The sequence below is a fragment of the Stomoxys calcitrans genome, chromosome 2, assembly GCF_963082655.1.
Source record: "Stomoxys calcitrans chromosome 2, idStoCalc2.1, whole genome shotgun sequence".
Taxonomy (NCBI): domain Eukaryota; kingdom Metazoa; phylum Arthropoda; class Insecta; order Diptera; family Muscidae; genus Stomoxys; species Stomoxys calcitrans.
The window spans coordinates 84,577,015-84,592,172 of NC_081553.1; the positions used below are offsets into that span (position 1 = coordinate 84,577,015).

At 39.3% G+C, this 15,158-nt stretch overlaps 1 protein-coding gene across 1 annotated transcript in view; it reads left to right on the forward strand.

Moving 5' to 3' along the window:
* The first annotated feature begins 1,571 nt into the window (after positions 1 to 1,571).
* LOC106089775 (guanylate cyclase soluble subunit beta-1) overlaps positions 1,572 to 15,158 on the forward strand; it is a 293,195-nt gene continuing 279,608 nt past the window's right edge. Inside the window, exons 1-2 of the mRNA XM_013255752.2 lie at positions 1,572 to 1,682; positions 13,628 to 13,701. Coding sequence (XP_013111206.1) covers positions 1,680 to 1,682; positions 13,628 to 13,701 — 77 coding nt within the window. The 5' untranslated portion in view covers positions 1,572 to 1,679. The remainder of the gene's footprint in view (positions 1,683 to 13,627; positions 13,702 to 15,158) is intronic.

The window sequence follows — 15,158 nt, forward strand, 5'->3', positions numbered from 1 at the left end:
AAGGGTACGGATATTAATCCGCTTAATGCTGCTATGGACATACACCTTGCTGCTTCGGATCCTTACCCCTTAGAAGTATTATAACATCGTCTTCGTAGTAGATAGGTCAAATCCCTCCTCAGTTTGCAACCGTAATAGGTCATTTACGGTGGTCATCCACAGATGTGGCATGCCTCCAACCAGACTTTCGGAGTATATGCAAGTCCTAGGCATGCTGTGAAATTAGTGGCCAGATGGGGCGCCAGATAGTCGGCCTTCTTTTGTAGTAACGCCCGTGCTTGAAGCATTACTCTCGACTAAAGGTGTCAAGGCACCCAGATCTATAGGAACGGCGGACAACATGCTAAGGTCCGATATCATCACCGCAGCTGTTGGATCTTTGGAGTCCATTTTGAGCCTATTCCTGAAAGACTTGAAAATGTTTACGTAATAGGTAGTACCTATTTCGAGATACCGATATTTTTCTCTGTTCAACAGTTACATATCTTTATTTCTTTATCATTATATGTGTCAATGAAAAAAATCAATTCAGTTTGTTGATTTCGAAGTTTCAGAAGGTATGTCCGATTCCGAAGGTACTTCCGATTTCAATACGAAATTACTTCTCAAATCGTTCAAAATTCTTTACTATGTTTCGGAAAGAACATTCCATTCGGTAACGAAATAACATCCGAAATTGTTCAGAATTCTTTACGAACTTTCGGAAGGTACGTCCGATTTTAATACGAAATTACTTCAGAAATCGTTCAGAATTTTTTACGAAGTTCCGGGAAGAAATTTCCCTTTCCGAATTTCCCAAGGTTTATTTTTCAGATTTCGTTCCGGTTTTGGAATCGTTCCGATTTCTCTCGGAAACTTCGACGTTTCGTTCCGAAATCATGTCAACCATTCCATATAACTTTCGTAATGATTTCGGATACGAAGTAGGAAGAATCATTCAAAGTTCGTACAGAATTCGTTACGATTTCGTAATGATTGGTTTGCTGGGAATTGTTACTAAGCGAAGGCAGACTGTGTGAGTGTGAGTTGTATGTTTTATGTGTGTGTAGCCTTTTTTTCTGCTTGCCCCATAATTACTTTATGCCATAAAAGCCAGATTAAGGTAACCTTAATCAACAGAACTTTAAGTTAGTTCTAATGTTAAAGTTGTGTAGCTATGTTTGCATTTGTCTCTGTGTGTGTGTGTGTGTATGTTTGTAACTGCCATCAGTCGCTTGAAGTAAATTTGCCACGAGCACACAACTATGAATTGTCGGGCAGAGTTTTATTTTAAAAATCCTTACATTTGCTTCACTACGGTTTCTATCCAACCACCACTACAGACAGAAAGTTATGGGTCATGCAACTAGGATAACTGCATAAAAAGACCTCTGAAGGACTACAGTGTAAATTTACAATGAATAAAATAAAACAAATTGTGTAAAATTTAAATAATTTATTTTAAATTCATTTTCCAAAATTTAGCGCGTCTTTATAAAATAATTCAAAAGTGGCAAAGTAGTAATAATTGAAACAAAAAATATTAAAAAACACATAAAATTTTTTTATGTGGCAAAATTCAAAAAAAGGTTAAATCCTTAAAATAATCATCCAATTAAAAAGAGTTTTTATAATTCTATAACTTCAAATCAAGCGAATTTGTCAGCAGATACAGACCAGGAACAGAAGGCACCAGCAAAATGGTAAGTAAATCTTAAAAATAAATATACTGATAAAAGCTTAAAGTAAGCGGCTTTAAGAATTTGTTGAATCGACCATTGTTTCTAGGGCTTTCATGTATTTTGTCCCTTTTTATACCCACCACCGAAGGATGGGGGTATATTCATTTTGTCATTCCGTTTGCAACACATCGAAATATCCATTTCCGACCCTATAAAGTATATATATTCTTGATCAGCGTAAAAATCTAAGACGATCTAGCCATGCCCGTCCGTCTGTCCGTCTGTCCGTCTGTCTGTTGAAATCACGCTACAGTCTTTAAAAATAGAGATATTGAGCTGAAATTTTGCACAGATTCTTTTTTTGTCTATAAGAAGGTTAAGTTCGAAGATGGGCCAAATCGGACTATATCTAGATATAGCCCCCATATAGACCGATCCTCCGATTTAGGGTCTTAGACCCATAAAAGCCACATTTATTACCCGATTTTGCTGAAATTTGAGACAGTGAGTTGTGTTACGCCCCCAAACATCCTCCGTCAGTTAAGCTCAGATCGGTTCAGATTTGGATATAGCTGCCATATAGACCTATCCTCCGATTTAGGGTCTTAGACCCATAAAAGGCACATTTATTATCCGATTTTGCTGAAATTTGGGGCAGTGAGTTGTCTTAGGCCCATCGACATCCTCCGTCAATTTGGCTCAGATCGGTCCAGATTTGGATATAGCTGCCATATAGACCGATCCTCCGATTTAGAGTCTTAGACCAATAAAAGCCACATTTATTATCCGATTTTGCTGAAATTTGGGACAGTGAGTTGTCTTAGGCCCTTCAACATCCTTCGTCAATTTGGTACAGATCTGTCCAGATTTGGATATAGCTGCCATATAGACCGATCCTCCGATTTAGGGTCTTAGACCCATAAAAGCCACATTTATTATCCGATTTTGCTGAAATTTGGGACAGTGAGTAGTCTTAGGCCCTTCGACATCCTTTGTCAATTTGGCTCAGATCGGTTCAGATTTGGATATAGCTGCTATATAGACCGATCTCTCGATTTGAGGTTTTGGGCCCATAAAAGGCGCATTTACTGACCGATGTTGCCGAAATTTGGGACAGTGAGTTGTGATAAAACTCTCGATATTATTTTTCAATTTGGCTCAGATCGGTCCAGATTTGGATATAGCTGCAATATAGACCAATCTCTTGGTTTAAGGTTTTGGGGCCATAAAGGGCGCATTTATTGCCCGATTTCGCCGAAATTTGGGACAGTGAGTTGTGTTAAGCTCTTCGACATTTATCTGCAACTGGGTCGAAATCGGTCCAGATTTGGATATAGCTGCCATATAGACCTATATCTTGATGAAAAGCCTTGGGCCAATAAAAGGCGCATTTATAATCCGATTTCACTGAAATTTGACACAGTGACATATGTTAGGCTTTTCGACATCCGGGTCGTTTATGGTTCAGAGCGGTTTCTTTTTAGATATAGCTACTAAAAAGAGCAAAATTTTGTTTTATACAGTTGAACAATGACTTTTATTTATTAGTATTTGGTCCAAATCGGAACATATTTCGATATAGCTGCTATGGGTCATAAGGTATGCATTTTCCCCCGGATTTGACGAAAGGTGGTTTACATATATACCCGAGGTGATGGGTATCCAAAGTTCGGCCCGGCCGAACTTAACGCCTTTTTACTTGTTTTGTGCTACATCTGTATTGTAATTCATACAAATTTTTCGAAGAATTTGTTTCCCTGTAAAAATACAAAAATTTTCAAAAAAAAATATATTCAATGAAATTTCTCAAAGATTAAATTGCAATAAAACTATCTCTAATGATGAAATTTCCTTTAAATCATCTATTATATAAAAATGAAATTGTTGCGCTTTGTTTGTCTGTTCGGTATAGATTCAAAAACGGCTGAACCGGTTTTCATGAAATTGAGATTCCGGTGAAAATAGGGTACTAAATTTTTTGATATCCGAAGGGGGGACGGACCCTCCCCTTGTTTGCGCTTTGTTTGTCTGTTCCGTATATATTCAAAAACGGCTGAAGCGATTTTCATGAAATTGAGCTCCGGTGAAAATAGGGTACTAAATTTTTTGATATCCGAAGGGGGACGGACCCTCCCCCTTACTCTTATTTTCAAAAACGCCTGATCTTGGAGATCAACGAAACACGACATTTGTATGAAATTTTGGTGTCAAATAACCTGGGGGGATGCCCCATTTCAAAACCCACCCGAACGGGCATGTTTACCGATTGGGACAATATGGATATCAAATGAGAGGTATTTAAGACTAGAATACGATCTTGGCTTGAAAATGTGACCTTAAGTGTCCGGGGCGTTCCCCACCCCCAAAACAACCGAATACTTTTACTGCATTGGGCAATATGGATATCAAATGAAAGAGTACAAAAACTCCCAGCAGGACATATTTACCGATTGGGAAAATGTGAGTGTCAAATGAAAAGTGTTTGAAAGTTGAGTACACATCTGTCATAAGAATTTGGTCCAAAGTGTCAATGGGGCCTTTCCAACCCCAAAAACCCCCAGTACGGGAATGAATGTTCATCGTCACAAAATGGATGAAAGGTCTTTAGGAGTTTACAATGAATCTGGTATACATATATGTGGCAGAGTCTGTTACCGGCCCACCCACTATATACCCTTCTATTGGGCGTGGAGTTCAATCGAGATAATATAATAATTTAAAGAAAGGTCTTGGACAGTAGAGTTCGAATCTAAGGATTCAAGTATGGGGGTCACGTCCTACCGCCTACCATCAGTTATAAGGATTTGATCCATGAATGTCCAACGACACAAAATGGTTATCGAATGATGGGTCTTTGGGATTTGACTACGAATCTGGCATACACATTTGGGACAGAGTCTGTTACCGGTCCGCCTACTAAATACCCTTTAATAAGGCGTGTATTTTGATCGGGATAATATAGGAATTAAAAGAAAGGTCTATGACGGTAGAGCTCGAATTTAATGTTGATATAAGGATTCAAGTATTGGGGTCACGTCCTATCAAAGTGTCCAAAGTGTCTATGGGGCTTTCTAATGTTGATATAAGGATCCAAATATGTGGGTGACATACTGCCGTTAAGCAGGATATTTAGATAACGACAATAAAGGACTTAAATAAATGGTCTTTTGGGTCTTAGCGTAGGGAGGACTGACCCCCTCCTCTAAATTCCACTTAGCGAATCCACGTTTTTCACATGGCCATCTTGGTGTTGCGTGTTGGAAAACTGTCAGATTTGCGTATATTTATTCTCCTCAAGTCCTGCAAAGCCCTGCAAAAGTTTTAAAAATTTCAATAAAAATTATAAAAAAGTGTTCTTTTGTTTGTAATTTACGACAAAATTTTAAAAAATTTCTCAGATTTCTTAAAAAAAAAAACCTTTTAGGATAAAACTCGATGTAGCGAAGCACACCCTTCCCGCTTCCACTGTGGTAGAGGGTGTTACAACTAAGTGCATTTGTTTGTAACATCCAGAAGGAAGAGATATAAATCCATTGATAAGTATACGGATCGACTCAGAATCACTTTCTTATTCAATGTAGCTATGTCCGCCTGTCCGTCTGTCCATGTTAATTTGTGTACAAACTACAGGTCGCAGATTTCATCCGATCGTCTTCAAACTCCATACAGGCATGTTTATCGTCCTAGAGACGAAGCCTATTGAAATTGGAAAAAATCGGCTCAGATTTAGATATAGCTCCGATATATATGTTCTTCCGATTTGCTGTAATAATGCAATAAAATGGTCATTTGTTATCCGATTCTCTCGACATTTGGCAGGAAGGATTTTCTTATGGCTCTCGACATTTCATGAAAATCGGTTCAGAGACATAGCGCTCATATATATATCGCCCGATTTTCATTTAACCTAAGTCAGCGTTACGTGCAATGAACTTTAGTTCTGTCGAAGGTCAACATTAAATATTGCTTGAATTTTCTATATTTCTCCAAACCGGCGTGTTCTTTTCCCTGTATTTCTTTTTAGGCAAAAAGATAAAAGAAGAGAATTGCTTTGCTAATTAAATTGTATGTTGGAGACCACAGTAGAAGCAATTGTGTAAAATTTCCGCAAATCGAATAAAAATTACTCCCTTTAGGGGATCAAGAAGTAAAATAGGGATACCGGTTTATAGGGGAGCTGGATCAGGCTATAGACCGATTCAGACCATGCTTGAACATACTTGACGCGTATGTTGGAGGTCATGGGAGAAGCCGTTGTACAACATTACAGCCAAATCTGATTATAATTGCGCCCTCTAGAGGCTCAAGAGTCAAGACACCAGATCGGTTTATATGACAGCTACATCAGGTTAGGGACCGATATAAACCATATTCGGCACAGTTGTTGGAAGTCATAGCGAAACAAGTCATGCAAAATTTCTGCCAAATCGGATAGAAATTGCTCCCTATGGTGGCCGAAGAAACCAAGATCCAAGATCGGTTTGTATGGCAGCTATATCAAAATATAGACCGATATGGCCCATTTACAATCCCAACCTACCTACACTAATAAGAAGTATTTGTGCACCATTTCAAGCGGCTAGCTTTAATCCTTCGAAAGTTAACGTGCTTTCGACAAACAGACAGACGGACGGACATGGCTAGATCGACTTATAATATCATAACCATCAAGAATATAAATACTTTATGTGGTCTTGCACGAATATTTCGAGGAGATACAAACAGAATGAGGAAATTAGTATACCCCCATCCTATGTTGGAGGGTATAACAACTATATCGTTCATATTATGTTTAATCCTAGCGATTCGCCCTTGCGTATAACTTATGCGGGCGTTCCTACATTAATTATATGTCATGGTATACAACATTTACTTTGGTTGTGGGTTTCCCAATATCAGGAAATTTTTATACCCGCCACCATGGGATGGAGGTACACTAATCTAGTCATTCCGTTTGTAACACCTCGAAATATTCGTCTAAGACCCCATAAACTATATATATTCTTGATCGTCGCGTCTTTTTAAATCGATCTAGCTATGTCCGTCCGACCGTCTGTCGAAATCACGATAGAGATCGAACGCGTAAAGCAAGCCGCTTGAAATTTTGCACAGATATTAAATATTGATGTAGGTCGTTGAGGATTGCAAATGGACCATATCGTTCCAGATTTAGATATAGCTCCCATATGAACCGATCTCCAGATTTGACTTCTTGAGACCCCGAAAGCCGCAGTTTTTGTCCGATTTGGCTGAAATTTTTTTTCTTACAAGTGTGCTATGTACAGTCAAAATCGATCTATAACTTGATATAGCTCCCATATGAACCGATCTCCCGATTTGACTTCCTAATCCCTTACAATCCGCGGTGTTCTGTTACGACGTTGCTCGTTAGTAAGTCTATTCATGATGAAATGTCAAAGCATACTGAGCATCTTTCTCTTTGACACCATGTCTGAAATCCCACGTGATCTGTCAAATACTAATGCATGAAAATCCTAACCTCAAAAAAATCACCCTTTATATAACCTGATATTGCTTCTATGTTAACCGGTCTCTCGATCATCCTTGTTCGGTTCCTAGAAGCTTTAATTTTTGCTGGTTTGACAGAAGTTTGGTATGTAGAATAAAATTATGCGCTTCAACTAAATTTATTTTGTATACATATTTGGCAGTATCCATGGTGGTGGGTATCCAAAGTTCGGCCCGGCCGAAGTTAACACGTTTTTACTTTTTTTTTTTTTGTTTCGTCGCTTCAACTAACGCTTGTTTCTTAACTCGAAAATTAACACGAACACGAAATTCCTTACTCAAAACACCATATGTTTAACATACTTTCGACACTCGGTGTGGTTTCCTTAACTCTATGTAGCGAAATGTGTTACTTTGTGAAATATGTTTGCATATATCAGTATAAAATATGACATGAATTTAAGATTCGTGTCTTGTGTAAATTTGACTACGTTCTTACTTACCTACAAACATCCTATACCCACATGGAAGTTTTGACGTGAAGATAGAAGGCTTGAATAAATAAATGGCAAGTTTGTTTGTTTATGTGATATTTAGTACATTAAGTTAGACCACTTTTTGAGGAAGGTATACAGGTGCTGGAAACTTTTTGGAAGTAAATATAGGAATAGTTAAAATCTTCTTTGATTTTGGAAGATTGGTTCCCTGGCTTAGGGAGATATACTCTGCTTGTGTCAGAATGTCATATATACTTGTGGGATGGAGGGACACGAAGGTCGTTTTCATACCGAACGCAGGAAAACCCTGCCACACGAAGGCGAAACATTTTCGTCCTATTAGTCTGTCATCCTTAACGCTGAAGTCTCTTGAGAGGTTGATAGAAACATATCTTAGGGCAAAGATCCCTGGAGATCGCCTGTCGCGTCAGCAGCTTGTATAAAGTAAAAGCAAATTCACTGAAACAGCCCTTTACGACCTAGTCGGCTACATAGATGGTTCTCTCGCTTTCAAGGAATATACAATGGAATGGCATTTCTGGACGTTGAAGGTGCTTTCAATAATGAAAAACCGACGTCAATTATGAAGGAGTTGAAGTTTCTAGGCATCAAATCTACCGTAAGAAATATTATTAATAACTTACTTACTAAAAGATGCACTACGGCAGGCTTGGGATTTGTGGATCTAAAAAGAAGGGTCAGCAGAAGAACACCTCAAGGAGGTGTACTATCTTCTCTACTTTGGAATATAGCCACTAACCACATATTATTGCCTCTGGAAGAAAAAGGTGTCGCTTATGCTGATGAAGTGCCAATTGCGGTTAAGGGAAAGTTTCCCAGCACTCTAAGCGATATACTTCAGGACGCTCTACGTGCAACATCAAAGTGGGCTACGGAAAGTGGTTTGGGTATAAATCCGTGCAAGACAAAAGTAGTTCTTTTCAGCAGGAGATACAAGTTGCTTACAGTGGATCCTGTCTCCTTGGGTGGAGAGAATGTTCCATTTACAGAAAGCCCAAAATACTTGGGTGTTTTGCTGGACCGGAAATTGAACTTTAAATCGAAAATTTCGGAAAGGGTAAGAAAGGCCACTCTTGCCCTATACACCTGCAAGAGAGCCATTGGCAAAAGTTGGGGGTTTAGACCGCGCGTCATGCATTAGGTATATACTGCAGTTGTCAGACCTATAATGCAATATGGTGTTGTGGTCTGGTGGACGGCGCTCTTAAAGTCCACCTACTGATCAAAGGATGGCTTGTTTATGCATCACATCCGCACTGGGGACGACACCATCTGATGCATTGAATTTAATGCTACTTCTTGTGCCTCTGGACATTGTGGCTAGACAAATTGCTGCGACCACTGCCGCGAGATTAAGGGTGCTTTCTCATTGATCATGTGGCGGCTACGGACACTGTTATCCTTGATACAATATCTAGTGTGTGTTACACCCTACCTGAGCCGTTTTTTGACAAAGAGTACTGTACCACTATTCCTGATAGAAACAATTGGAGCTATGATATCCCTGGTAACAGAAGTTAGATAGACTTCTATACGGATGATTCCAAACTAAACGACCAGGTGGGCTTTGATGTGTACTCTTAAGATTTAGAACTGTTCATATCCTAAAGGTTACCCGACCACTGTAACGTGTATCCTTGCAATTAAGAAAGTGGTGGAATGGCCTAGATATAATGTCATTCCGACCATTGTCATAAACATCTTCTCAGACATCCAGGCAGCCATTAAATCCTTGGAGAATGTATTTCTGAACACAAAAACCGCCCAGACTGTCGCAGATCTCTCAACGAGATGGCTGAATATTTCAAAATTCAACTGTTCTGGGTGCCGGGTCACAGAAATATCCCTAGGAATTGTAAAACGGACAAGCTTGCGAGACTAGGAACTACCCTACATATTCCAGGGATATTGGAATCTATGGGTATGCCTCTAGCGATATGTAAGCTAAGTTTTCAGAACCAGGCCCGATAGACAACGACTGATAGATGGTCACTTGGAGTGGGCTGTGAGCATTCGAAAACTATGTGACCTAATCTAGACTTGAGGAGGTCTATGGCTTTGCTGACGTCGCAGTCATTGTGTCCATCATTACAGGTCACTGTCTAAACGGAAAACAATGCAACAGACTGAAGGTTGCCTGCAACGACTTTTGCAGAAGCTGTGAGACCATTAAAGAAGAAGAGACTATCGAACACCCTCAATCTGAACCAAATTTGAAAAAAGATGTCGAAGGGCCTCACACAACTCACTATCTCAATTTTCACGAACTTAAATCGTGAGATCCGTCTAAATGGCAGTTTTATCCAAATCTGGACCGATCTGGGCTAAACTGAAGAAAGATATCGAGTGGCCTAATACAACTCACTGTTCCAAATTGTAGCGAAATAGAACAATAAATGCGCCTTTTATATGCCCAAGCCCTTTAATCGACAGATCAGTCTATATGACAGCTATATCCAAATCTAGATCGATTTGGGCCAAACAGAAGAAGGATATGGGCTGGCCAAACACAACTCACTGTCTTAAATTTCAGTGAAATCAGACATAAAATGCGCTTTTATGGGCCGAAGACCTTAAATCGAGACATTGTACAAAATAAGGCAACTATATCCACATCTGGACGAATCTGAACCAAATTTAAAAAGATATGTCGACGGCCCTCAATCAACTCACTGACCCAAATTTCTGCGCAATCGGACAATAAATGCCATGTCGAAGGGCCTCACAGCGAAATATGACAATAAATGTGTCTTTTCCAAGACCTTTCGGGGCCAAGACCATAAATCGAGAGATCGGACTATACTAATTTTTCCCATCCCCCGATCCTTAACGAAATGTTCCGTTAAGGATCGGGGATACTTCTCTCATATCAATGAGCGCAGTCTGATTAATATTTAAGCTTAATGATAAGGAGGCCACCGTAGCACAGAGGTTGGAGGCCATAGTAGCGCTGAGGTTAGCATGTCCGCCTATGACGCTGAACGTCTGGGTTCGAATCCTGGCGAGACCATCAGAAAAAAAAAAAAAATTTCGGCGGTGGTTTTCCCCTCATAATGCCGGCGACATTTGTGAGGTACTATGCGTTGTAAAACTTCTCTCCAAAGAGGTGTCGCACTGCGGCTCGCCGTTCTGACTCGGCTATAAAAAGGAGGCCCCTTATCATTGAGCTTAAACTTGAATCGGACTGCACTCATTGATATGTGAGAAGTTTGCCCCTGTTCCTTAGTGGAATGTCCATGGGCAAAATTTGCATTCAATGATAAGGGGCGTCCTCTTTTATGCCGAGTCCGAACGGCTTGCCGCATAGCGACATCACTTGGTAGAGAAGTTTTATCAGAATACCTTACAAATATAACTAGCATTAGTAAGGGGATAACCACCGCTGAAAATTTTCTGATGTTTGCGCCTGGGTTTGAACCCAGGCGCTCGGCGTCATAGGCGGACATGCTAACCTATGCGCCACGGTGACCTCCCAGATATCTAAATCTGCCTAAAAATGGGCCTAACACAACTCACTGTCCCAAATTTCAGCGAAATCGTACGATAAATTTACCTTTAATGGGCCCAAGACCTTAAATCGAGAGATCGGTCTATATGGCAGCTGTATCAAAATCTGGACAGATATGTGCCAAACTGACGAAGGATGTTGAATTCGACATATACACACAACTCACTGCCTCAAATTTCAGCTAAATCGAATAATAAATGTGGCTTTTATGGGCCCATGATCTTAAATGGACATGGATGGGGGGCTATATCAAGATATAGTCCGATATAGCCCATCTTCGAACTGCCTATGGACAAAAAAGGAATCTGTGGAAAGTTTCAGCTCAATATCTCTATTTTTAAAGACTGCAGCGTGATTTCAACAGGCAGACCGACGGACGTACGGATTGACAAAATGGATATACCCCCATCCTTCGGTGGTGGATATAAAAGTCATTGAATTTGTTCTGTTTTTGATTTTTAATATTCGAAGCAAATGCAAAAAGCGAAACATCCCCTCGGTTTAGCTTCCCCTAAGTTCGGAGTCTTAAGCCTATAACAACTTGATTTATTACTCGATTTCGCTGAAATTTGTTACAGTGAATTTTATTAGGCCCGTCGGCATCCCTAATTAATATTTTTGGAATAGGACCTTTTTTAGATATTAATGATATATAGACCGATCTGCCAATTGTGGTTCTGATGCCCATAAAAATCGGTTTTATAACCTGATTTTGCAAAAATGGTGACTCGTATAAAGCTTCTCTGCACCTGAACCAAATATGATCCAGATCGACCCACATTAGATGTTGATGTGGATACATTGTAGGGCTATAATAAATAAGTAAATAAATATATATGGTTGCCCAAAAAGTAATTGCGGATTTTTTAAAAGAAAGTTAATGCATTTTTAATAAAACTTAGAATGAACTTTAATCAAATATACTTTTTTTACACATTTTTTCTAAAGCAAGCTAAAAGTAACAGCTGATAACTGACAGAAGAAAGAATGCAATTACAGAGTCACAAGCTGTGAAAAAAATTTGTCAACGCCGACTATATGAGAAATCCGCAATTACTTTTTGGGCAATCCAATATATACATGGTGGTGGGTATCCAAAGTTGGGCACGGTCCAACTTAATGCGTTTTTAAACCCATCACCAGGTATACTAATCTAGTTATTCCGTTTGTAGCACCTCGAAATATTGATCTGCGACTCCTTAAAATATATCTATTCTGGATAGTACTGAGTCGATCTAGCCATGTACATCTTTCCGTCTGTCGTGATAGGGGTGGAACGCGCAGCCCCTTGACATTTTGGACAGATACTTTTTCTATGATTTCCAGCATAGATGCCAAGTATGATCCGAATTGGTCTATAAGCAGTTATAGCCCCCATGTAAACCGATCCCCGGTTTAGACTTCCTGAGCCCCTAGAAGCCTCAATTTTCATTCGAGTTGGCTGAAATTTGGAAAAAAGACTTGTGTTATGACTCCCAATATCTATGCTAAGCGCGATCCTGGTCGGTCTATAAACTTATATAGCCCCCATATAAATCGTTCCCAGGTTTTGACTTCTTAAGCCCCTAGAAGCCTCAATTTTCATTCGAGTTGGCTGAAATTTGGAACAAAAACTTGTGTCATGACTTCCAATATCCGTGTCATGTACGATCCTAGTCGGTCTATAAACTGATATAGCCCCCATATAAACCGATCCCCTAATTTGACTTATTGAGCCCCAAGAGGCTTACATTTTCACATGATTTGGTTTAAATTTGACCCAAAAACCGAATCGGTCAATATGGTGAAATAGGCCCCCAAAGCACTGATAGCCCGAAATGATTACTGAGACCACTGAAGCCTTAATCGATTCCCGATTTGATTGCTACAAAATAGTTCAAATACAAACTCAGTTAACAAGGGTACATTTTTAGCCGAATCCATTGGTGATGGGTACCCAAGATTCAGCTCAGCCGAACTTAGCACGTTTTTACGTGTTACTTATTTATTTGTATCGATCTTTCATGTTAGCACATTCAATCATTTTCTCAAATCAAATATATTCATGCCATCTCTGACTTACTCTAGGTTTTTACTCATTCTTATCGAATTCCCAAATGAATCTGTTTTTGACTTTTTTCCAAGAAAAATTGTTTGCCGTTTTTAGCTAAAATCTTAAGAACAAATGTCTTAGGAAAAAAGCTTATGACAATAAATTATACTGAACTCGCAGTGGTAGGAAACTTCATTCCTGTCCTTATTAATTACAACAACAGTACCTAAGCAGAAAAAAGTGTAACGTGTGAGGAATTCAAAAAACATCTTCAAGATTTGTACAACGGCTTTAACTACACGACAGACACAAAACATCATCTGTGTCGTAGATCATTAATCAACTTTTCTCCATTCACTTTTGGTATAAAAAATAATTTATTTCATTTCTATCTTATCTTTTCTCATTTTTCTTTTGGTTTTCTTTTTTCTCTTTGCAGTATGGATTTGTTAATTATGCTTTGGAGCTATTGGTGCTTAAACACTTTGGCGAAGAAATATGGGAGAAAATAAAGTAAGTCCAATTTCCTGTTGTTATTATTATTGTTGGTGCTCTTGTTTTTTTTTTCGTAGAACTGGTTATCTAATTCAGGGGATTTAATCATAAGTTTTTGTGTTGTGGCATTTCTTTTAATTAAAACATACCAAACCAGGAATACCCATTCATTAGTGATGCCATAAGAAAAATTTGTTTTTTGGAAAAAATATATGTTTTTACAAAAAATATTTTGCCACTTAGGTTAGGATAGGGTGTAGATTTAAACCTGCCTCATCTCACTTTCAAAAATACACCTAAGACTATTATTGACTTGTTGGTGTTGGCGCTAGCTATCGGACTCTTAGGCCAAAATTTTGGGATTAGATATAACTGTACTCCTAAATACTTTTCGTACAAGTCCTACATTGTACCAAATGGTCTATGCGTTCGTTGTGGGGGTTGTTGGGGGTTTTTGGGTGGGACGTTCCCCCTAGGGAGTTGAAGTTATACATCTGCTTTGTGTTTTTTGGCTTACTACACGCAAAGAAATAAATCCTCAATCGGATATTTTTACGACAAACAAAATACTTTTATTACGAAGTTTTTCGTTCATTGTAACTGTGTTACGTTTCTCTTCAAAACGTTAGCTATAAACGTAGCATTATTGAACGTAGATTAGGTTTAAGTTGCAGTCTGCCATCAGATTACTTAGACATTTTCGTCCATTGTGATACCACTGGAACAGAAGAAGGAAGATGCCTCCTAGTTCCTATTGTTGAACCATCCAGATCGCTTTAAAAAGATCTGGATGGTTCAACAATGCCAATGTTCACATTCGTCAAATCAGACAGGTTTTCAAAGAAATGAGAACCTAAAGTGGAACTCCTTCTGACTGCCAGTGCGGGACACACACACAGTAGGTGTTCTATAGTCTCGTCTTCTTCGATGTCCTCACAGCTTCTGTCATGACGGACACAATTCTGATCTGTCATGACGGACGCAATGACTGAGACGTCTGTTCTAGCCAATGACAGCAAAGTGGTAGACCTCTATATTAGGTCAAATAGTTTTGGAATGCTCACAGCCCCCTCCTTGTGCCCATCTATCATTCGTTGTCCTTCGGGCCTGGCCTTGAAAACTTAGCTTACATGTCGCTAGAGGCATACCCACAGATTCCAATATCCCTGGAAAGTGTAAGGTTGTCCCCAGTTACCGCTTCACAATTCCCTGGAATATCTCTGTGGCCGGCGCCCAGAACAGGTGAATTTTGAACTGTTCAGCCATCTATTTAAGAGATCTGCGACAGTCGAGGGCGGTTTTTGTGTTTAGAAATACGTTCTTCAGGGATTTAATGGCTGCCTGAGAAGATATTTATGCCATTCCACCCCCTCCCTAATTGCTAGGATCTCCACTTGATACACACTGCAGTGGTTGGGTAACCTTTTCGATGTGACCAGTTCTAGATCTTAAGTGTAAAACCCACCTGGTCGTCT